The sequence below is a fragment of the Papio anubis genome, chromosome 5 (genome assembly GCF_008728515.1).
Source record: "Papio anubis isolate 15944 chromosome 5, Panubis1.0, whole genome shotgun sequence".
Classification (NCBI taxonomy): Eukaryota; Metazoa; Chordata; class Mammalia; order Primates; family Cercopithecidae; genus Papio; species Papio anubis.
In genome coordinates, this window is record NC_044980.1 from 164,040,971 (window position 1) to 164,065,555 (window position 24,585).

Sequence of the window (24,585 nt, forward strand, 5' to 3'; positions counted from 1 at the left end):
TCGGTGGGAGAATTTCTGTCCATTTCTATTTATGGTTCGTCATTGCATCCTATCTTGGGATTGGTTCATTTTCTCCAGAACTTGGAAAGTTACGAGTAACTTTGCAAGTCCAGCTCTGGCAATCAGAATGTCTAAGTAAATTCAGCTCAAAAGCTTCATGCAGGAATTTTCGCCATCACTCAGCACCTGGTTTTGAAAAGGTTTTCTGCACTTGTGTCCAGTGTTGGAACAGAGGCTGTTTAAAATAGCCTCAGCTTTGAAAGGGAACTTAAAATAGCTTGCAAGGAGGCCTGATATTTGGAACAATTACTAATGTTTTATATTCATGGCTTCAGGAAATAGCACCGTTCCACAGTCCTACCTCAGTTTATGCTCTAGTGGACCATCAACCATTGCCAACGCAAGGAGGCTTTAACCAAACAGTCCAGATTCCTGAGTTTTGGTTGAGGCTGTACTCCAATGTCTTTCTCACTGACCTATTTTCCTTAGCATCGGGCCTAAGCAGAGCTTGGCTGACACCGGCTCTAGACAGTGAGGCAGGTGCGTGACAAGAACATCTACGTTTTGGAGTTGGTGGGAAGGACAGGACTTATGCCTCTGGAAGGGGTGGAGGCGGTAAGAACCAGTGTCCTGAATGGGACCCTGGTTAAAGGAACGAAGCTGCATAGTATGCAAACGGAGGCAAGTCTCAGCCCGGTTTTGGGAGGAGGCCGGAAGAGGGCCTCAGCGTGGTCGCTGACCAGAGTCCTGCTGGCTGCTCCCCGGCGTGCAGCCGTCCGTGCTGGGGTTGCAGTGACGTCTCGGGGCCGCTTGGTGGTAGCCGTGTGTTTCCAAAGCTGGCTCGCCTACGGGAGAGCCCAGCTGGGATCCCGTGAACCGACCCCAGAACCCTGGAGGCGGCAAGGGGTGGGAAGGAGAGACGCCCCGGAGCCCCCTTCGCAGCGGCAGGGACGTAAGAAGAGAAAGGGGGCTCACTTAAGTGCATAGCCAGTCAAGAGGGTGGCTGGGAAACTCCACGATCACAGAGCGGGTAAAAGCGACCCCCATTCAGTGGAGCCGCCCCGGGGCTGGGTCTGACCCGCCCCCTCTCGGCTCCCCACTCGAGCGCTGGTGAGTGCGACTAGCGAATGTGGGCAGGTGAGGACGCTCCGTACCTAACTGCTTTCTTGGGAAGCATCGTCTGCCCAGTTTGGGCAACGTTTGCGCGGAGGAGCGGGTCACTGCGTTCGGGCGCAGAGCTCCGACGGCTTCCAGCGCTCACCAGCTTCAGTTTCGTGGGTCCTGCCCCTTCGGAGCTGCCGGTTCCGTCGCCGAGAGTCTGAGCGCCTCCCCTCCAACCCCGAGCCGCCGGGAGAAGGAGGAGGAGGCAGCGAGAGGCCGCGGCAGGCAGGCGAGCAGGCAGGGCCGCCTTTGATGTGGGCTGGGCGCACCCAGGCGAGCTGAGCGCCCGTCCGGCCGCGCCCCGAGGGGGGAGCCCCCAGGCCCCGCATCCTCATTGTGCCGGCTCTGGCCCGGGCCCGCCCCCGGCCCCCCGCCCCCTCGCCGCCCGCGCGTAGAAAACGCCCCGGCCGCCGCCAGTGGTGGGAGGCGGCGATGCGCACGGCCGGAGAGACGCGGAGGAGGAGACATGAGCCGGCGGGCGCCCAGACGGAGCGGCCGTGACGCTTTCGTGCTGCAGCCGCGCGCCCCGACCCCGGAGCGCTGACCCCTGGCCTCACGCAGCTCCGCGCCCGGGCCGGAGAGTGCAACCCGGCTTCCAGCCCCGCCGCGCATGCTGTCCCCGAACTGAGCCGGGAAGCCAACCTCCCACGGACGCCCGGACGGCCGGCCGGCCAGCAGTGAGCAAGCTTCCCCGCACCAGCCAGGCGCCTCCTGCACAGCGGCTGCCGCCCCGCAGCCCCTGCGCCAGCCCGGAGGGCGCAGCGCTCGGGAGGAGCCGCGCGGGGCGCTGATGCCGCAGGGCGCGCCGCGGAGCGCCCCGGAGCAGCAGAGTCTGCAGCAGCAGCAGCCGGCGAGGAGGGAGCAGCAGCAGCGGCGGCGGCGGCGGCGGCGGCGGCGGAGGCGCCCGGTCCCGGCCGCGCGGAGCGGACATGTGCAGGCTGGGCTAGGAGCCGCCGCCTCCCTCCCGCCCAGCGATGTATTCAGCGCCCTCCGCCTGCACTTGCCTGTAAGCGCCCGCGCGCGGGGCTGCCCACCCTGCCTGGCCGTCTGTCCGTGTGCCTGTGCCCTGTGCCTCTGTCTACCCGCCCGTCCGTTCGCTTGACTGTTCGACTGCGTGTCTGTCTGTCCGTGCGCCCCCCTCCTCAGGTCCCACTGACCGCTTTTCCATCTGTTTCCCGCAGGTGTTTACACTTCCTGCTGCTGTGCTTCCAGGTACAGGTACGTGGGCTCCTGACTCTGACCTCCTCCCGCCCCTGCCTCGCGGTACACGCCGACCCCCCTTCCCCGGCCGCGCCCCCTCCCTGTGCCCCACCCCTCCTGGGCGCCGAGCCCAGTGCACCTGTTCCCAGGGCGCGGAAGGGCGGCTCCGCGCGCGCCCTGCGCCGGCGGGGGACCGGCCAAGGGCAAGGGGCTCTGCCGCGGGGCCCGAGGCGGCGCTGGCTGTCGCGGCCCCTGTCGGCCTCGGCTGGAAGGAGATCCCGCAGACCCGGCGGGTTCAGCCGCAGCACTATACCCGGCTCTAAGACCCCTGCCCGCAGTCAGCGAGGGGTAGGACCTAGGGATTTTCTCTGCCAACCTTCCCTTAACATCACCGCTTCCAAACAAAAAGGCTTTCAGCCGAGTGGATTTCGAGTCCAGGGAGAAAGCTTCAGTTGTAAATTACTCTGTGGTTTTGAAGGCGCTTGGAGCACTGAGACACACATACAGACACACACACGCCCGGGACAAGGGGAACCTCGAGGGCGCCTAGGCCGAGTGGCCGTTGCCCGCGAGGCCGCTCCCGGACGGGCCACGCTCCGCACTCCCTCGCCTAAGGTGGTGCAGCCCTCGTTGGTTCCCCGCCTGCTCCCCGTTCGCTCGCTCTCCGTGAATCAGAAGAGGGCTTGGCGCTCAGCCTGGAAAGCACTTGCTAAAATCTGATCTGTTACTTCAGCAGCTTTCAGACTCGGGAAGGTCTTGGCACACAGACAGTTGGAACGCTCTGGCTTCCAAAGCCGTAGAAATGAAGGAAAAAGGGTTGGGGGGAGGGAGAGAGAAGAGCGAAAAAGGGAGCCGACTTCAGCCCCGATTAGAACCAGACCAGGGCTGCCTCTGCATGTTGGGGGTGGGGGGGCGGCGGGCAAAGGGAATAGGAAGCGTCAGCTCCCCAAGCCCCCACCCACCTAGCGCTGCAAGGGGCCAGGCCAGGAGGAACTGGCCACAGGCCAAAAGAAGGTTGTCTGACCCTTCCCCCTCGGTGGAAGGCAGGTGGCTTTCCGGGATTAGAGAAGAATCTTAGACCTTAGCCTTCTGGATTCAGGAGATCCCCAGAGCAAGTCTTAAGCACAGGAAATTGGTGGTTCTCCCGGTTTTCTGGCTCAAGGAGTGTTGTGTGCCTTGAGCACTGCTGGGACTCAGCAGCCTCTCGCCGTGTTTGGCGGTGGTGGGCCTGTTATCTTCCCTCCACACCCAGGAGAGGGTTGTTACCCTCCTGATAGGCACTGAGCTGGGGGCATCCAGTAGGGCTTGGGGACGGAAGGGTGGACGGACTGATGGGTTCTTTCCTCCTGTTGGCCAGGCTGGAGTCCCCAGTGACTCCTTGAATCAATATAACTGGAGTCAGTAACTTAAGACTGGCTGTTTGCCAAAGCAGATGTGACCCTGTGTGGTGATGGGGGCGGGGGTGGGGAACGGCTGGTGTCAAAGAGGGAGGCCAGTGCCAGGCATGGCCTGCCTGGTCTGCAGCTGAGTCCCCAAGCAGAGGGCAGGCCCCGGGGTCACTCCAGGGGGTCTGCTTGTCTGACCTGGGCAAGAGCTCTTTTCCAGAGTTCTGAGCCTGGGGGCAGGAGTGATGAAATGGGCATGGAGTAGCAGGGAGGCCTGCAGACGTGTGGCTCAAGCCTCTGGATGCCTGCTGCTCTTGGTTCTTCTTGAAGTGGGGCCCAGGAGGGGCTGCTGTGTGGTCTTTGTGTTCTCCGGGGGAGCTGGAGGGAGGGAGTGTGGACTCTGCATCCCACCTCCACCTCCTGGCCAGAGCTAGAGCCAGCATCTTGGGAAAGAGCTGGGTGGTCTGCCCTGGTTAGGTCAAGCGGCAGCCTTAGAGCAGGTGAGGGAACCTCCTCTCCCCACCACCTCCACCTTCCCCCTTCCATCGCCCCTTTGTCCCCACCGGCCTTTCTGCATCCAAAGTGCCATAGGACTGATGTTTTTAACCCATGGTCCATGTACCCTTGGAGTGTCAAAGGATGGGATTGTGGGAGGGGGAGGCCCCTGAAACATTGCACAAAAATGGTGCTCAAATGTGCTGTGTCTGGAAGAGCATTGTCTGCTCCCCACAGAGTTTCAAAACATCTATGACCCCTAAAGATAAAGAAATGTTATCCTGGGAGTTATGGGCAAGGTTGTCAGGCTTATGTCCCCATTTACACTATAGGAACAAAAGTCGGGTGGCCTTAATGGTTGAAATGAGGGGTGGGAGCCACATGATGTTAACTGCCAGGAATCTCAGGCCTGCTCCCTGCTGAGGTTTGGGTAGGCTGCACTTAGCGGGTAGCAGCTGAAGCTCCTTTAGGGTGAGCAGGGCCCAGGGAAGCCTCTCTGCGTGGAGGGAAGGGCTCAGGGCTTTGCAATCCAGTGGCCTAGGCCTGAACCCCAGCTCCAGCGCCATCTTTCCCTCTCTGTGGATCCCCAGAATCTTCGCTGCATCATTTGTGAAATGGTTGGTCATGGAGTTAAACTGGTATATGATAGGGGTGGGGAAGTTTTGCCAGTTCTCATCCCCCCAGGAAGGCACACTGTGGCTGCTGGGAAATGGATGTGCCTACACCCTTCCCTCCCCCACCTCAGTGTTTTCCAGGACTGGTCCAGTCTCAGCAGTGGAGTTTCTGGGCCCCTCCTTTCCTCCTGTCCATCGCTACCAGGCTCAGAATGGGTCCCTGCCCCCAGCTACGTTTCCATGAGCACATTCAATGCCAGACACCGTCCTGCCCACCCCCGAAGTGGTGAGCCCCGCCCTCACCCGCTGGCCACCCTAGGAAGTAGGAAGCTGGGAATTTAATAAAATCCCTTCATCCCTTCTCCACACGACTCGGGACACCGTAGATAGCTCAAATTGGAAGAATTTTAAAAATTTCCGTGGGGAGCAAGCGGCGTGACCAGTAAATTGCTTTTCTGCACTTGGCTGAGCTCTGACAATGACACCGGGCTGGGCCTTTCCCGCAGCTCGGCCGGCACCTGCCTGACATTGTTCCTGCCGCCAGGCTCGGCTAGGTCCTGGCCTTCCCCAGACAGACCAGGCATGACGCAGGCCAGGCCGGGCGGGGTGCGGGGGGGCATCCCCGGCCTCTTGTCCCTCCTGCCAGCCCCTTAGCCCCTTGTCCCTCCTGCAGCGCCACTTCCTCTCTCACCACAAGAAGTGTTCAAGTTTGGAAGTTTCCTTCCATGCCCCCTCTTGGCGTGACCACCCCCACACCCAGCCTCCTCAGTGAGGTTTAGACCCTTTCTTTAAGCTGGCTAGGATGGGGAAGCTGGAGACAGTGTCCTTTGGGACAAAAAGAGGATGCAATGCTCTGTTAGTGGATGGCACTTTTTTTTTTTTTTTTTTGAGCTCTGTCACCCAGGCTGGAGTGCAGTGGCGTGATCTCGGCTTACCACAACCTCTGTCTTCTGGGTTCAAGTGACTCTCCTCAGCCTCCCAAGTAGCTGGGATTATAGGTACACACCACCATGCTGGGCTAATTTTTGTATTTTTAGTAGAGACAGGGTTTTACCACGTTGGCCAGGCTGGTCTCAAACTCCTGACCTCAGGTGATCTGCCTGCCTTGGCCTCCCAAAGTGCTGAGATTACAGGTGTGAGCCACCCACCTGGCCTTTTAATTTCTTAAAGCAACATCATCCATCCATCCACAGTCAGGTATTCATTCAGCACATGCTTGCTGGGAGCTTGCTTCTTGCTGCCTTGGGAATAAGGTCTGGTCAGTCCCTGGCCTCTAAGTTTAAAGGGAGAAAGTGCCAGATGAGCAGAGTCTTGTCTATTCTGCTCCCTCCTCTCCCAGCACTGTGAAGTGGAGTGAGGCAGGCACGTACATCTTCCTTCCATTTAGCAGGGGAAGAAACTGAGTCCGAGGAGCAGTGATTTGCGTGAAGGAAAAAGAAGGTGCTTGTAGAAATTCTAAAGTGTCCCTTACATTGGGAAGCTGGTTCAGTTCTTTCAACCATTCTACAGGGAGGGAGGGCAAGGTAAGAGAGGGTAACAATTCTGTTTCACAGACGGAGAAACCGAGGCACAGAATGAGGAAGGGATTTGTTCAGGGTCATAGCTAAGACCCAACATGCTGGATTCAAGATCTTGTATTCTTTCTGCCATAGCAGATGGACCGTCTTCTCAAAGGATCCTGAAATTATTCAGAAATAACATTGGTGTGCCCGTGGAGTCCTTAGGGACATGCTAGGGCTCTGTAGTGAGATTCTCTTTGGATTCTGGTGTAGGGGGGGATGTTGAGAGCCCAGGTAGGCGTCTCTGGGCTTGAGGGTGTCTGACTTGGAGTCTGCAGGTCCTGATCCTCCTGGAATGTGTTGATCTGAGAGGGTCCCAGAGTTAGCGGGGGATACTTGGGGGCTGGGGCCTGGAGAATTCAGCAGTCTTCTTCCAGCCTTTCCCCAGCGGAGGAGGAGGGGGAGGGGGACGGGGCGGGGCTCCCCACCAGCATTCCTGAAGCTCGGGAGTGTCACCCGCTCTGAGATAAGGAGGTGGATTTTTAGAATTTCTTGTGATTGGCACGGCCAGTGTCAGCAGGCTTGGGGCAACCCATCAGGGTCACAGATGCAGCCTCTACCCTGCCCTGGGCAGCTCCAAGGACACACTGGACCCCCAAAGGGAGACTAGAGGGGGATCAGGAAGAGATTTCCATTTTCTGCAGGGCCTTTTGGTTCTGACCTAGTCCTCTAGCAGGAGACTTGTGGGTGTGGAAAATTGGGGTACAGGCACATCAAGCCACCAAAAACAACAACAGTATTCATGGTGGCCACCAGGTATAGTGCGCTCACTACAGACCAAGTGCTTTTTTTGTTATTGTTGTTGAGATGGAGTCTTGCTCTATTGCCCAGGCTGGAGTGCAATGGTGCAATCTCGGCTTACTGCAACCTCTGCCTCCCAGGTTTAAGCAATCCTTCTGCCTCAGCCTGCATGCCACCACGTCTGGGTAATTTTTGTGTTTTTGGTAGAGATGGAGTTTAACCATGTTGGCCAGGCTGGTCTTGAACTCTTGACCTCAGGTGATCCACCTGCCTCGACCTCCCAAAGTGCTGGGATTACAGGCGTGAGCCACCGCACCCGGCTGCCGTGTGCTTTTTTGTTTTGTTTTGTTTTGTTTTTTGAGACGGAGTCTCACTCTGTCGCCCAGGTTGGAGTGCAGTGGTGTGATCTCGGCTCACTGCAAGCTCTGCCTCCTGGGTTCACGTCATCTCTTGCTTCAGCCTCCCAAGTAGCTGGGACTATAGGCGCCCGCCACCACGCCCGGCTAATTTTTTGTATTTTTAGTAGAGACGGGGTTTCACTGTGTTAGCCAGGATGGTCTTGATCTCCTGACCTCATGATCCGCCTGCTTCGGCCTCCCAAAGTGCTGGGATGACAGGCGTGAGCCACCGCGCCCGGCCCGGCATGTGATTTTGCACATTATCCAGGTCAAGCCTCACAACCAGCCTGGAACTAGGGAATTCTACAGAGGAAGAAAAAGAGAGGCACCGGGGCATGAAGTAACCTGCTTTTGGTCACATAGCAAGAGAGAGGCAGAGCTGGATTCAGCTCTGGGTCTGCCCGACTCTAGGACTCAAGCTGACTTGTCTGAGGGCTCTGGAGTGTGGCTCTGCCTTCTCTTTGCTGTGTGACCTTGGGCAAGTTACTTAACCTCCCTGGGTCTCAGCTTCTGCATGTGTACAATGGGAAAAAGCAACCAAGGAAACCGTCCCTACTGCCTCAGATAGTTGTGGAGGGACAGTGCATGATCCAAACTCTTGTTTGTAGTCCGGACCACGCTCCTATGCCTCTTACTCTAGGAAGGTTCCCTTGCCCCCTGCCCGCCCCCAGCAGGTATAGTGAGTCCTTCCCCAGGGCTGCTGTCTTGTCGTCACTGTGGGAGGGGAGGTGTTGATTTCTCCTTTCTGTGGGTGAGGGCTGCTCTGAGGAACCTCTGTATGCTCCTAGCTTTTGCTGTGTCAGCTCTTCTCTAATGCATAAGACCCCGTGGCAGTGCATGGAGGGGAGGGCTGGCCTTAGAAGGGGCTTGAGCCAGCCGGGCGCGGTGGCTCAAGCCTGTAATCCCAGCACTTTGGGAGGCTGAGACGGGCGGATCATGAGGTCAGGAGATCGAGACCATCCTGGCTAACACAGTGAAACCCCGTCTCTACTAAAAAATACAAAAAACTAGCCAGGCGAGGTGGCGGGCGCCTGTAGTCCCAGCTACCCGGGAGGCTGAGGCAGGAGAATGGTGTAAACCCAGGAGGCGGAGCTTGCAGCGAGCTGAGATCCGGCCGCTGTACTCCAGCCTGGGTGACAGAGGGAGACTCTGTCAAAAAAAAAAAAAAAAAAAAGAAGGGGCTTGGGCCTGCTGTCAGCACTTTGGGCCTGAGCATGGGGATTTGTTCTGAAACCCCAGCAGGTCAGTAGGCCCCTTGGGCTTCGGTCCGGCTTGCTAGCAGTGTGTTTGCTCTGACATCTCAGTGGCAAAAGGCCTCAGGCCATTCAAAATGCTGTTGTGCCAAGGATGGGGCCCAAAGACAACCCCATGTGGGCCACAGAGAAGAATCCCTGAATACCTGGGTTCCAGTCCTGGCTCTGGCCTAGGCTCACTGACCTCTCTCTCTGAGCTTTGATTTACACACCTGGGTATCAGTGAGGTGAGGTCAGTGGCTTCTGTACTGCTTGAATGCATAGGCTTTGGCGTAGGGGAAACCTAGGTTGCATCCTGGCTGTGCTTCTTGGCAGCTGCTCAGCAAATATTCCTTAACCTTCAATTTTCTACACCTCAGTGTCCCCATCTGTAAAATAGGATCATGAGAAATACCTGTTTCTGGCCGGGTGCAGTTGCTCACGCCTATAATCCCAGCACTTTGGGAGGCCAAGATGGGTGGATCACTTGAGGTCAGGAGTTTGAGACCAGCCTGGCCAACATGGTGAAACCCCATGCCTACTAAAAATACCAAAAATTAGCCGGGCTTAATGGGTGCCTGTGATCCCAGCTACTCAGGAGGCTGAGACAGGAGAATCGCTTGAACTTGGGAGGCGGAGGTTGCGGTGAGCCAAGATCACGCCACTGCACTCCAGCCTGGACAACAAGAGCGAAACTCCATCTGAAAAAAAAAAAAAAAAAAAAAAAAGAGAGAAATACCTACTTCTTAAGGGTTATTGTAAGAAGTAAGTGGGATATTGCACACAGAGTAGCTAGCACAATGGCAAAACACTCCATGAATAATTGAGTAAAAGTAATTGTTCAATCAATGATATTGTCTGTGTTAGGTACATAACATGCTATGGGGTGCTAAAGAAAGCTAGAAAGGATGTGTTCCTTGGATCAGTGGCATCAGGCCTCCTCCAGTCTGAGTTGGGAGCACAGGCTTTGGACTTAGTCTGGACTTAATTGCCACTCTACCACTCAAGACTGTGTGGCCTTGGGCAAGGCCCTTAACCTCTCTGAGTCTCCCCTTCCTCACCATGGCAAATTAAGGATACTAATCCCACTCCCCTGGCCTGTTGGTAGGAGTAATTGATGACCAGACATGTAGTAGGCACTTAAATATAGTGCTGCTCATCATCAACAATCCACCAACATTTACGGGACACTTGCTGCATACCTGGGCCTGGACTGGTTTTGAGGGGAATGAAGAAGGTATCCAAGGCTCTTCTTCCATGACGAGATGGCACATACTTCGGGCAGCTCTTGTTTCCCCCAATCCCCATCCCACCTTCTGCCTTGGAATCGCATAGCACTTGGCCACTGTCTTTGATCCAGGGCACTCTGCGGGGCTCACGGGGATGGATGGGTTCCAGGCCCAGCACGCTTCAGTTGGCCATGTGATTGAGTGATTGACTGGCCTCTCTGTGACTTATCATTCCTGTAGGCATTAGGACAGAACCTCCCTCCCGGGGTTGCTGGAAGGGTGAGTTCCCCCTGCCCGGGGGATGCACTTGGCATAGCGCCTGGCTGATGATAAGTGTTGAGTAAACGTGAGCTGTGTATCTGCATTCAACTCTGGGGTGTCTCAAGGCCGGCTTGTCCACCAGCCCACGGGTTCTTGGAAGTCAAAGGGAGGTCTGACCTGTGCTGCAGGCACCGTGGCACCTGGCACAGACCTGGCATGCTGGAGGAATGTTGGGTCAGTGAGTGGAGGTTTGGCGGAGAGGTTCTCTGGGGGTGGGGACCCAGACTGACTCCCCCCACCCACTCATCTGTGCCAGGGGCTGGGGCACAGCAAAGGCCAGCACCTATCCTAGCCCTTGGAGACTTGAGAGGAACGGGGGGGTATGTGCTGGAGAGCAAGAGCTCAAGGGTGCAGTGGGGACTCTGATGACAGGCCCGGAACCAGACTCTGGGGCAGAGGGTCTGGCCTGGGTCGATGCTTCATGCAGATCTTCAAATAAGAGCAAACCGGGTGAAGAGGACACTGTGAGCCTCCGCGTGACTGGGGTGGCTGGCGCATCCATTCCCAGGAATGGGGGTGATGGAAAAGACTGTGGTGGGTTTTGAATGCCGGAATAAAGGGCTTGTTTGTTATCTCATGGGCATGGATGGCTACTCTCCCTACCCGGGGGCTTTAGAGAGCTGGAATTGAAACAGGGATCGGTGGGAAGAGGAAAGGGAGGGAGAGAACAGGGCATCGTCTTTATGGCTCCAGGGTTGACTGCCTGCAGCAGCAGGGCCCATATTGACGATCTGTACCATGAAGGCTGATGTATGGGGAGAGGAAGCCAACCCTCAGGCCCAGCCCCCTATCCTGCAGCGCCCCCTCCCCTGCTGATGGCTCAGCCCCGCCAATCAATACATTGATAGCCCTGGGAGCTTAATGGACAGGCTGGGGGGTGGGGAAGGGCCCTTTGCGGCATCACTGTCTGTCCTGGCTGAGTTGGTGTGCGGAGTGTGACAGGCAAGAGGCCAGAAGCCTGGGGTTGAGGACGTGGGGGCACCCATTGGAGCCACACTCAGATTCAGGGTGGGCCCAGCCTTCCTCCTCCCCTTTCCGTCCATGGGAAACTCATGGGCTTCAGATCCAGAGATGGGTTCAGATCGTGGCTCTGTCAGTTTCTGTTCAATTTGGGCCAGTCTCATGGCCTCTCTGTGTCTTCCTCTGTCACCTGGAACACAGGGATAGTAATAGTTTCAGCTGCTCAGGTTGTTTGAGGAGTGGACATGGGCCTGGCATGGGCGCAGGTGCCCAGCCAGTGGGAGCCAACATGAGCTTCACTCTCAATGACAGTAATCCAGAGAGTGCCCCTTGGGCCAGAGTCCAGGAAGAGTTAGGGGAGCTGCATTTTCAGGTGGAGAGAGTGGATTTTCTCTCCACAGTGGAGACTGCATTTTCGCTGGAGAGGAGTGAAGGTCTCCAGTTTGAATCTAGAGTTTGGAGAAGATCTGAAAGCCTTGGCTGGCCCGATGCTGCTGCTGCTGCTGGAGGAGGCAGGTGGTGTGGAAGGTGGCTGAAAGTCTGGGGGCTGCCCCTTCTGGGACCAGGGAAACCTTCCCTTTCTGGGCAGGTTGCCTGGAGACAGGAGCACGGGTTACATGAAGCCTCAAGGATCAGAGGATGGGGACCTGGGCGGGAGAGGCTGTGGGGCCCCATCCCTCTCTCTTGAATGGGAGCAGAAGGCTTAAGGGCTCCAGCTTTTTTGTGGACAATATTCCAATCTCCTTGCCCCCAAACTATGGCCTGTGGCCTGAACCAGTTGTCATCCTGGAAAAGTAGAAAGGAGGTGGGTGAGGAAGAGGAGGGAGAACAGTGGCAGGTGAGGGCAAAGCAGGAGAGAGCCTGGGCTGGATTTGAATCTTGGTTTCTCACCAATTCTGTGACATAAAACAAGTGTTGTAACCTCTCTGAGCCTCAGTTTCCCTCTCTGTAAAATGGGGATATAATCGTACCAGGTTGGGCGCAGTGGCTCACGCCTGTAATCCCAGCACTTTGGGAGGCCGAGGCGGGTGGATCATGAGGTCAGGAGTTCAAGACCAGCCTGGCCAAGATGGTGAAACCCCGTCTCTACTAAAAACTACAAAAATTCACCAGGTGTGGTGGCAGGCGCCTGTAATCCCAGCTACTCCAGAGACTGAGGCGGGAGACTCGCTTGAACCTGGGTGGCAGAGATTGCAGTGAGCCAAGGTCACGCCATTGCACTCCAGCCTGGGCAACAGAGTAAGACTGTGTCTCAAAAAAAATCGTAGCAAGTCATAGGGTTGTTCTGGGCATTACATACGAAGATGTCCCTCAAGAGATTCTTAGCACAGAGGAAGTGCTCAACACACAGTGGCTGTTTAAGAAACAAAACAAAACTAAAGGAAAAAGAGTCATGATTGTTACTAATATAATCTCTTTCTGAGATACGTATTGTAAACAGTTCCCATTTTGCTGATGGGAAAACTGAGAGCTAAAGAAGTCAAGTAAGTTGGTTGACTGGGGGTGAAGCCAGGTGACAGCTAAGGTCAGTCAGTGCTGGTTGCTGTGTTAGTGTTGCCTGGGTGGTGTGTGTACATAGGTGATGTGTGATGTGATGCACATGTGTGGGAGGTGGAAAGGGGGGCCAGGAAGAAAGAGGAAAATCCCAAACATGCTTTTCAGCCATGAGTGGGCTGGAGAGGCTGAGGTCTTCAGGCCAGAGGGAGTGATGGAGGCTGTTGGATGCCCTGGTGTGAGATGGTACCTTGGTTGATCCCTGGAAGCTGGCACTAGGCTGGGGGCTCACCTCAACCTCTTTTCCCGTGGAAGGTTCTTACCAAGGTGCCTAAGAGGGGAGGCTTGCAAGGTAGACGGGGCTTGATTGTAAGGATGACACTTGACTGTTGTCCCGGGTAATAGGGAGCCTGGGCAGGGACATGGCATCACATTTCATGTTAAGAGCTGCACCAGGAGAGGATGGAACCAAAGGCAGAAGGTGGGTGGGCTCTGTGCCACTGAGCCCCATGATTGTCCCCAGGGCTGGGGGACCTTGGCAGGCTTGGGGGAGGGATTTGAGCCTCTTGGGGCCTCCTTGCCTCTGTGCGGTTGCTACATTGGAAGAGTGAAGATTTCTACCAGAACTGAAGCCTTTGAGGCAGGGGAAGCAGGGGCTGGGGACAACTGGAATCTTAGGCTGAAGAGGACCCTAGGCCCAAAAGATAATCCATGTGCATGGCGTGGCAGGCAAGGTAGAATGACAAAAGGCACCTTGTCTCCGTCGAAGACTTGCTTTATGCACCAACCCTTCTCTCCTTTTGAGAGTTGCAGCAGGCTGGGTATGGTGGCTCACACCTGTAATCCCAGCACTTTGGGGGGCCGAGGTGGGCAGATCACCTGAGGTCAGGAGTTCAAGACCAGCCTGGCCAATATGGTGAAACCCCATCTCTACCAAAAATACAAAAATTAGCTGGTGTGGTGGTGGGCACCTGTAATCCCAGCTACTTGGGGAGGCTGAGGCACGAGAATCAGGGAGGTGAGGTGAACCTGGGAGGTGGAGGTTACAGTGAGCCGAGATTGTGCCACTGCATTCCAGTCTGGGCGACAGAGTGAGACTCAGTCTCAAAAAAGAAAAAGAGTTTCAACAATTTGATTTTGTTCAAACCGCAACTTTTCAACACCCCTGATCATTGTATGCCTGGAGGGGTGTTAGCCAGGCCGACAGCAACACTGACTGTACTGGGAAGACCTTGAAGATAGGTCCCCCTTGCAGGGCACCGAGCCAAGTGATCTGCCACCCGGCTAGTAGCACAGGAGAAGTGGATGTTCCCAAGGCAGCCCCACTATGCATGTACTCTGGCAGCAGACCTTGAAATGGGCTTTAACTGGTGCTCACCTCCACGGGTCATTGAGGTGCCATGTCTAGGGGTCATTTTCTTCTTATTATTATTTTTAAATTTTTATTTATTTATTTATTTATTTATTTCAGACAGATTCTCACTCTGTCACCCAGGCTGGAGAGCAGTGGTGCGATCTCTGCTCGCGGCAACCTCTGCCTCCCGGGTTCAAGTGATTTTCTGGCCTCAGTCTCTTGGGTAGCTGGGATTACAGGCGTGCACCACCACACCTGGCTAATTTTTGTATTTTCAGTAGAGACAGGGTTTCAGTATGTTAAGATGGTGTTGAACTCCTCAAGCTGGTCTTGAACTCCTGGCCTCAAGCAATCCGCCCACCTCGGCCTCCCAAAGTGCTGAGCCACCGTGACTGGCCTAGGGGTCTTCTTAGCAGCGTGTCTGGAACAGAGGAATGCTGAGCAGTCAGTTGCCTTAACACATCCCTCTGTGGGGCACTCTGGCTGGTGAGTGGGAGGGCTGATGTTGGCCTCCAGGTTTCCCTCGCTTTTGGCCTCAGCCTTTTGGCATGCGTTTGCTGGTTGCCTTCTGAGGGCAGAACTGAGATTCAGGGATGAACCAGTCACACTGGACTTGGGACAATAAGCCATTGCAGTAGAGTGTTTGGGGGCCCTCACCCAGCCTGGGAGGTGGGGCTAGGAAAGGCTTTGGGGTGGGGGGTGTCACACCCTCCAGAGGTCTTGCCTGGGAAGCCCGGGGTGCCTCCTGCCTTTCCAGGAGAACAGACCTTGTTTCCAAACCAGAGGCCACCCCCCGCCGCCTCCCTGGGAGTTGATCTGGCCACAGAGTGGGGCTTCAATGGTGAGAGCTGGGCAAGATGGATTGTTCCCTCCCGCATCCTGGGGAAGTGCCACCCGATAGCCCCTGCTGACCCTGGGTCACCCACGCTGCCTCTGTCCAGTGGGCCAGGGAGAAAATCATTAATGGGAGGCCGGCTTCTGGGGCAGGGCAGCTCCCCTCGGGGACCCGGGGGAAGGAGATTGGTTTGACCTCTGGTCGATAAGGTCTCCTGTGAGCAGGAGGAGAGTTGGAGGACAGGGAGGGGACGCTAGAGGCCTGCCCTTGGGGGAGGGGACAGGGCTAGCCACCTCCGGAAGTCATTCCAGGAAGGTCAAAGGCCACGGGTGGGGCGTCTTCCGGACAAATGCCCACCAGGTGTGGGCCTCAGGGGCACTGGAGTTCTTCTGTCCCTGAGCAGCAGGATGTGGAAGGAGGCGGGCCCCAGGTATCAGACCCGGGCTGCCAGTGGTGGAGTGGTGATGTGTGTGGCCACTGAGGGGAGGGGGAAGTGAAGAGGGGGCACACTTGGTGGGCCAGCAGGCCAGGCCCTGCCTCACTGGGCTGTGTGGTTTGGAGCAATGGACTTAACTTTTCTGGGCCATAGTGTCTGCATCCGTTCAGTGCGGGTGAAAAGCGTTCTCATGGTGCATGGTTGTCAGGACTATGAAAAGCAATAGTATCTTCCCACATGCTAATCTTGTTTGCAGGGCTTCACCTAGAGCCCCGTGAAAAACTCCCTTGTGTTCTCCCACTAGTTACCCCTAGTGAGCCAGGCACGGCTCTGAGCGCTTAATATATGGCTTTATATATTTAATCTTTACAGCCACTCACGAGGAGGGTGCTGTTATCATCACCCTATTTTATAGGCGAGGAAACAGGCACTAGAGTTTAATAACTTGCATAAGGTTCTTTAGCTGGAGAGTGGCACACCTTGGGTTTTGAACCCAGGACCAGCTCCTGATGGCACTGGTGGGGCAGGCAGGGCCCTGCAAGGCAATGGCCTGGGGCTGCCTGCAGGGGTGGGGCTCAGGAAACACAGTCTTTGGGGTCACAAGGCCTGGGGTTAATTCTGCGTTACTGCTCAGTTTCCTCATCCGTAATGTGGGATGATGCTTCCGCCCTGAGGACAATCGTGAAGGTTCAACAATGTGGTCCTGCTGACATACCTGCGGGCCCAGTCCAGGATCAGGAGATACATGCAGGTCTGCTTAGGGACAGAGATCCTACTGTAGCAAATGAAGGAAACACAGGCCTGCCCTTGGGAGCTCACAGCTGAGAGGTGAGACAGATGTTTTGGCAGCCAGGGTCCTAAGAGCTCTGCCATGGGCTGAGTGGGGCTGTGCCAGCGTGGGAATGGGGGTCCCTTGTGCCTAGCATCGTGATAGACTTTGTGGGCACGCAGGGGACAAACCCAGAATGCTGTCTGGGCTTCAGGAATGGCTCAGCCTTATGGTTGACATGGGGTAGGACATGCATACAACCAGCAGGGTACAGGGGACCCTGCCCCAATGCTAAATGGCACAACAGGACTCCCGGCCTTTTCAACATTTGTTCATGCATCCATTCGAGAAGGGTTTGAGTTTCTACCATGTTAGGTGCTGCGGATATAGTGGCAAATGAGAGACACTGCTCCAGCTTTCTCTTTCTCTCCCTCTTTCTTTTTTTTTTTTTGATGGTGCTACCAGTCTACTGGGGCCAAAAGACAGAACCCAGATAAGTGCTGGAAAGAAGCACAAAGCATGGTGGGGGGAGGGAGAGTGTCAGAGCTGGAGGTGGCTTCAGAAAGGGGTCCAGGAAGGCCTGCATGAGGAGGTGACATTTGAGCAGAGACCCGAGTGAGCTCAAGGGGTTAGAATGTAAGGATCTGAGAAAGAGCATCAAAGCAGAGGGAAGAACAAGTACAAAGGCCCTGGGGCAGGAGTGTGCTTTGATTTTGGAATGCCCAGAGTCACGCCAAGGTGGCCAGTGGCCAGCATGGCTGGTGGGGAGGGAGTGGTGGGAGAGGAAGGTGGAAAAGCATTCAGGGGCTCGCCTTGCAGGGCCTTGAGGCCTCGGAGGAGTCCTTCACCGCAGTGTGATGGGAAGCCCCGGAGAGTATGAAGAGGGGATTGGGTTTGGTAAAGAGAGACTACCAGAAGGCGAGAGTAGAAGCAGAAGGCCAGTGAGGAGGCAGGTGCACGTCGTCCCAATGAGAGGGGAAGGAAGATGAGCGCGGTGTGTGTTGGTGTAACCAGAGAAGGCTTCCTGAAGGATGTGGACAGGCACAAGCTAACCCTCAAGGGAGCTGGAATTTTGGTGGCAGACGCAAAACAAAGGCTTCACCAGAGGAGTTAAGGATGTGGGCAAATGGTGTGGGAGCGAGCATGAGGACCCTCAGGGTGTGAGGAGGAGACCCCAGCATCAGCTGCAGTCACAGAGGACTTGGCCTGTTGGTTCCCCGGATGAGGCTCTCCAGGCCTTCCTCTTTCCCCATGGATGCGGCGTTCCGTCCCCTCTCGTTCCTCACCCATCTCCATATGGATTTGAGTACTTTTCTTCCCATTTGCTCACTTAGTCCTCACAGCTACCCCGGGATGGAATCAGGGTAGGGGCTCTGCCCCACCACTTTACCGAGAATTGTTCTTGCTTTAACTGGGGGCTGTGGTGGAAAGAGAAGCTTTGTTGTCACATAGACCTAGGCCTGATTCTTAGCTTTGCCACTTTCTGGCTGGACCACCTTGGGCAACTTGCCTCACCTCTCAGAGCCCCCATTGCCTTGTCTTTTGAATGGGGGTAGTGAGGGGGTGGTTATCAGTGTGTGCCACGGCCTGGCTCAGAGCCGGTGTAGACATGCCCTTGGTCTTTGTGGTGGGCGTGGCTGGCTCCTGCATGCAGTGGGTCTGGGACATCTGGGGTGGCTCATTATGTCCCTTTCCCTGCCCAGGTGCTGGTTGCCGAGGAGAACGTGGACTTCCGCATCCACGTGGAGAACCAGACGCGGGCTAGGGACGATGTGAGCCGTAAGCAGCTGCGGCTGTACCAGCTCTACAGCCGGACCAGTGGGAAACACATCCAGGTCCTGGGCCGCAGGATCAGCGCCCGCGGCGAGGATGGGGACAAGTATGGTATGTGCCAGCCCTCTTCTCCTACCCCGTATACATGGCCTTCCTGGCCTCAGAGACCTCAAGCTCAAATGCCTGCTCTGCTGGTCCTGGCTGTGGGATCTTGGACCTGGCACTGATCCTTTCTGGGTCTGTTTCCTGATCTGTAAAATGGAAAATGGGGATGCAATAGCGAATCCCTGAGAGCCTTGTCAGGCGCACTTACTGAAGATGTGAATGAGAAGATCTTTGGCTGGTAAACGCCCCCTAAGTGGCATTTGCTGTGGTATCCGTGGCTTGCCTGGGATGGCCTAAAGCAGGTGGCTGCTCCCATGCCACCACTCACCAGCCCCAGGTTCGGCCACTTCAAGGGGCAGGAGCCTCTAGGTGATGCTTTGTGGAAGCTGCTGGTGGTGGAAATCAGCCTAGTGTGTGTGTTCTGTGCACGTGTGCATATGGGCGCTTTGAGCTCGAGCCTGTGCACCTGTGATACGTGGCATGCGTAACACCTTGGGCCATGGTCCTGTTGACCTGCCCTTGACCCTGGAACTGCCCAACCCTCCTGGAGTGCTTGGGAGCTCTCCCCACTCCCCTGCCTGTGCTGCCTCTGCAATGGCTGGGAGGAGTGAGACATCTCAAGGGCCTGGTCCACAAAGGTGCTCAGCAGTGAGCGAAACAGGCAGCGCTCCGCCTTCCCAGAGCTTGGAGGGCATCTGGCCTAGACAGACACTGAGCAAATACCACACAGATTATTTATTTAAAATTGCCAGGCAGGAAAAGCGGAGACTGCTGCGAGGCCTCCTGGTCCTTGCCACTCACTGGGAAAGCACCTGCCCCCACCCATTCCTGCCTTCTCAGGCCCAGGTTCTGGGGATCTGGGGCTGTGGTCCTGTGTGTGGGGCCAAACCTGCCAGCCTGAGTGTTTTGGGGGTGATGCCCCGCCTGCCTGCCAGCCCTGCCTGTTGCAGTCAGGACATGACAACAAGACAAATAATTTCTTGGACCTTTTATCTTGGACACCATTTATTTTCCCTCAGCCCCGGGGCAGGACTGACCTCATAGTAGGGCCCAAGTGTGGCAGCTGCACCGTTACTGGGGGCTGGGCCAGGCCAGGCCAGGCTGGGTAGGGCTGGGCCACACTGGGCTTGTGCACCTCCGGACCAGCTGCCTCCCTTCTCCCCGACATCACTCTTCACCGCCTCTGCTCCCTTTCCACTCTCTTTCCCCTTCTTCCTTTCCCGGCTCTTTCCCGTTCCCTGTTTTGTTTCTGTCCACCTCTCTGTCCCCCTCCCCACCAGCTCTGCCTCCGTTCTTCGGACCACAGCTTCCCTCCTCCCCACCTCTCCCAGGCCCTCTGCTGGCCGCCTCTATGGGGCCTCCCATCCCTCGTGCCCCCCTCCACAGACGCCTGGCTGTGCTGGGCTGACCCAGGTGGTGGTTTTCCCTGGGATCTGCTGTCCAGTTGCTGCCAGAAGGGGCAGCTGGCTGGCCGTGGCGGGAGGAGGTACCCTTCTGGGGAGTCCCCGGAGCTCTCATTGGCCCCTCCAGGCTGGGAGAGTACAGGGGGGTCAGACTCTGGTCTGAACCATCTGTCCACACCCTGAGACAGGAGGCGGGAGCTCGAGAGGGAGGGGAGCCCGGAAATGGCCGGCCCCTCACCCCAGAAGCAACTCGCCCTCTCATTCCCTCTGCCTGAACTGGGAACTCAGAGAATCTTTCCTGCTGTGTGACTTCAGACAAGCCCTTTGCCTTCTCTGGGCCTTGGTTTCTCTTCTGCATGATGCAATGGTTGGGCTAAAGCAGTGCTGCTTCTTCTTCTCTCTCTTTTTCTTTTTGAGACAGACTCTTACTGTGTTGCCCAGGCTGGAGAGTGTAGTGGCACGATCTCAGCGCACTGCAACTTCTGCCTCCCGGGTTCAAGCAATTCTCCTGCCTCAGCCTCCCGAGAAGCTGGGACTACAGGCATCCGCCACCACACCCAGCTAATTTTTGTAGTTTTAATAGAGACGGGGTTTCGCCGTGTTGGCCAGGGTGGTCTCGAACTCTTGACCTCAGGTGACCCACCCGCCTTGACCTCCCAAAGTGCTGGGATTACAGGCATGATCCGCCGCGCCCCGCCATGCTTCTTAAGTGTAACATGCGTGTGACCACAGAGGGATCCTGTCCAAATGCCCGTGTTGGTTCAGTGGGGCTCGGGGGTGGGGCCCGAGTTGCTGCATCTGACAAGCGCCTGGGTGGGGCCAGTGGGCGGCACTTCCAGGACCTAGGGACTAGGCCTTCTTGGCTTCTCTGCCAGCACCACACTTTCTAAGATTTTATGATCCTCTCTCAAGGAATATGTTTCTGTACTCCTCCCACCCGCCGACACCCAGGGCAGTGCAGGGCCTTGCTGCTGCTGCTCCATTTAAATGCCACATTAGAGACACAGATGAGGCCAAGGGACCCCAGCTGTGAGCCCGGGGAGAGGAAGTGAGACAATGGAGCCAACTGAGGCTTCCAATCTAGATCATCAATACAAATATTATTGGGAGGGTGATTTATGTGGCCAAGCCGGGGCAGGAGGGTGGGGCTGCCCTGCATTAGGGGCCCGCCTTGTCTCAGGGGAGGGCGGCCAGGGCGCCCAGGACAGTTCAGTTCAGGAACCTGCTCCCACTAAGAATGGTGCAGTCTGACATGTACCACACACTTTGTCAGAATCGTGTGATTTGATAACATGCAGTCTCAGAGTCTCAGCAAACACCACGGATACATCCCTGTAAACACCTGGAATCTGGAATCACATGGACACTCAGAAACTCAGATTTGCCTCTGTAAAGGCCAGAATCCTGAGGTGCCGGCTCTGTGGGGGGGCACGAGGGGCTCTTGGCCTGCTGCACAGCAGTGGGTGGTCCTTCAGTGAAATCTGCTTAGATGTCAGTGGGGCTTCCGCACCTTGGTATTCTGCAAGAGGGTCTCCCTGTGGCCCCCTAAAGCTTTCCCAGTACCGAAAAGCTTGAGGGGCTCAGAGAGTGGGCTGCTCCAGGAATAAGGGACTTTCTCAGCCTTGCTTTGGGTTCTGGAGGGAGAGCACAGCTGGCCAGAGGGCTGGAGACTTAGGTAGTTGAATATCTGGCAGGTGGGAGGTTGTGGGGGAGGGACATCCTGCCCACCTGGGATAATATCAGCCTCCCCTCTTCTTGCCCTTGGTGCTGGACACTCTGTCCTGCAGGCAGTTGCCAGTCAAAGAACACCACTGGAATGAGAAGCAGGACACTGAGTTCCAGCCGCAGCTCTGCCGCTGAGCATCCTGCAGAGCTGGGGAAGAGCCTCCATGTCTGGGCTCAGTTTCTTTATCTGCCGAGTGGGGAGGAGAAGGCCCCCTCCACCCGCCCTCAAGGTGGATGTTCCTAAGCCTGGGATGTGACCAGAGCGGGAGGCACCAACTCCTCAGAAGGAGGGGCCAGCTGAGCCCACACGCAGGGAGACTCCAGCATCGGGGAGTTTCTGGGGCAACTCTGCTTTTAAAGTTTATGAAACCTTATGATTGGATATACCTGCCTGATTTTATTTGAAAAAAGATTTCTCTGAGAAAAAAAATGATTGAAAAAACCCCATTTTGCCGTCGGCCAGCCTCCAGACTGACGTCGCCCAGAATAACTCTGGGCAGGCCAGCACAGGGGCCCTGCTAGCCAGGGAGATGGTATTTGGAGGACTGAGCTTGTCAACTCGGGAATCCAATGGGATTTGAATCTTGGCTCCACCACTTTCGAGTGGGAGACCGTGGATCTGAGTTAGCCTTTCTGATCCTGTTTCCTCTTCTACAAACAGGGAAATTGAAATGGGAGAATCTTTTGCTCAAAGATTATGTGATCATTAAACCAGTATTAATAATCACCACCTGACCTCCTTACTGTGGGTGTGTGGGGCGGTGGTGCTGTCATGGGCTCGGGTGAGGAGCTGCCATCAGGTACTGGCTCCAGAGGCTTCCAGAAAGGACCTGAGGGAAGAAGCAGCGGTGCTCCTGTTTGCTGTCAGTGGGACCCTGGCAGGTTAGATGCAGGTAGAGGAGGCGTCCTCCAGTGATTCCCAGCAGCAAGGTCTGCCCCGATGAGGGAGGAGGGCCTTTGGCTCCCCTGATTGGGTGTGTCTCCCCTCACTCACTTATTCATTCAACATAAATTACCAAGCACAAGCACCAGGGGAGGCGGCTGCTGTGGTGAGTGACATGCCTCGTCCCAGTCATCAAGGAGCCTTCAGTCTAGGGCCCCCTGTTCCTTACTAGAGGCTGGCTTTGAGTAGGAAGAACCTAGGCTATGAACTTTCCACGTGACTGTGAGCCCACCCGTTCTCTCCCTGAGCCTCAGTTTCCCCACCTGCAATGTGGGTGGGGTAAAGGGTATGCAGCTGGTACTCTGCAGCTTCCTCCAGCTCAGGCATGCGGTGAGTCTGTGATTCCAGCTTCGCAGGGAGTCAGCGGCCCCAGTGCAGATGCTTCCCTGAGCCCCCGGGCTGGGTGCAGAGCCCCGGAGCCCCTGTGCTCGCCCTTGTCCCAACAAGGGTCCTGCTGTGGTGGAACCATCTGTTGACATGGCTGGTGCCCTGTGAGAATGTGAGCTCCTTGGAGGGAGTGACCTTGTCTTGCTCTTTGCCATGTCGCCATGTCCAGCACAAGGCCTGGCAGAGAGCAGGGCCCCTTTAAAGGCGGCCAGAAGGATGCATAAAATATGTACGGGCAATTCAAAGTGGAACCGGGGGCTGCCCTCAGTGGCTCACACAGGGAGGAAGGTGGGGGCTTCAGGGCTATTGCTGAGTTGGTGGTGGAGCTAGGAGGAGGTCCTCTCCTCCCTATTTCCCTCGTTCCGGTAGTTGCCAGAGGTCCTTTGGACTGGTTGGGTGGCTGACATAGCAGGGACCCCTAGTCTCAGAGTTGAGCCCCCATGGTTCATTTTCCACGCACATCCCAAAATGTGAGCGTGTTCCTCCACAGCGCAGAGGTGCTCATCTCACTTAGATTAACACTCATGTCCTTGAGTCAGCTTGCAGGCCTGGTGCGCCTGGCTCCTGATCCTGTGGCAGCCTCAGGCTCTGCCTCAGCTCCTTGCTCACGTGGCCGCAGCCACAGCAGCCTTCCGGGCATCCTGTAAACGCCCTAGCGCTGTCCATCTGAGGGCCTCTGTATTTGCTGTCCTGAGAATGCTCTTCTCCCAGATATCCCCCTGACCTGCTCCCTCACCCACTCAGGCTTCTGTACTATTGTCCCCTTATCAGAGAGTTAGTTCCCAGCTCTGTCGCCACTTCCTAGCACTTGTCACTATCTGACCTTCTGTTATATATTTAGTTACCCACTATCTGTCTCCCGTGTTTAGAGTGTAAACTCCTGGAGGGTGGAGGTTTTGTCTGTCTTCTTCACTCCTGCATCCCCAGTACACAGGGCCAACCACGAAGACGCTCTCAGTGTATGCTTGAGCAAGTGAATGTACGGTTGACGTCTGTGTGTGTCGGGGTGCGTGGCAGATATCATTTCCCCTGGCGCATTGGGGCAAAGGGGCTTCTTTCTGTTTGGCACAGATCTCAGTGCACAGTAGGTACTTGGCAAATCGGTGCTCCCTCCCTCCTTTCCCACCACCCTTCCTTTCTATCCAGCCAACCTTGCACTGTGCAATGGGGATAGGGCGATCATCAGACCCAGCTTTCTTCAGGAGCTCTCCCAGCTGGGAATGGAACTTCCTATCTCCACCTAAACCCCTGCCCCTCTGAGCTCATGTCCCACAACTTCTGTCCCCAGGGAGGACCATCCACACCTCACCAACCCCCTGACTGACATGGCAGCACTAGAGCTACAGCTAGGGTTAAATAGAGCTCCCGATGAACCCTACTGATTTTTCCCACCGACTTTCTGGTGTGTCCATATGGAGAAAGGGAACTGTGGGCACCTTTGAGAAAAGACCATATACAGCAGTCTGTGTGTGTGTGCATGAGTGTGTGTGTTACAGTGGACGGGGAAGCGACTCCAGCAAGGATACCTTCTCCTCCAACTCCGCCTCTCTCTCCCTCTCTCAAGACCTGGTCTGCCTTCAGTGGGGAAGGAGGGAGGGCTGACTCGGGGTGACCCCTCAGTGCTGTCTGTAGTGAGGATGGTTCTTCACTGGGGGAAGATGCCTGGAGAGCAGCCAGCAGCTGTGTCAGCACTGGGATCTTTGCAGTTGGTCAGCTACCGTCCAGCCCTCGCAGGGCCCCGGACCGGGGGCCCAGCCCCTCACTGGCTCCCAGCTCCCCTGCTGCTCTTGCGGGTCTCGGGGACTTTACCCCAGGCTTGGGGAAAACAAACTCACCCTCCAGCTTTGTTCCTTGGGTTCCGCCTCTTTGGGTCTTGTCCCCTGTGTCTGTGGGATTCAGCTCTGTCTCTGTGCTGTGTCTCTCTCCAGGCCTCTGGCTGCCTCTCTGAGTCTTTCCCTGCTGTTTCCCACCCTTCAAACCCAAAGTCTTCACAGCAAGGCCCCGGATCACCCTCTGGGAAACCCGGCTGGGGAAGCACACTGGGATTAGTCAAGCAATCAATCAAT

At 56.2% G+C, this 24,585-nt stretch overlaps 1 protein-coding gene across 1 annotated transcript in view; it reads left to right on the forward strand.

Moving 5' to 3' along the window:
* Window positions 1-1,582: 1,582 nt before the first annotated feature.
* FGF18 (fibroblast growth factor 18) overlaps window positions 1,583-24,585 on the forward strand; it is a 37,839-nt gene continuing 14,836 nt past the window's right edge. The window contains exons 1-3 of the mRNA XM_003900512.2: window positions 1,583-2,167; window positions 2,343-2,379; window positions 17,887-18,067. Coding sequence (XP_003900561.1) covers window positions 2,136-2,167; window positions 2,343-2,379; window positions 17,887-18,067 — 250 coding nt within the window. The 5' untranslated portion in view covers window positions 1,583-2,135. The remainder of the gene's footprint in view (window positions 2,168-2,342; window positions 2,380-17,886; window positions 18,068-24,585) is intronic.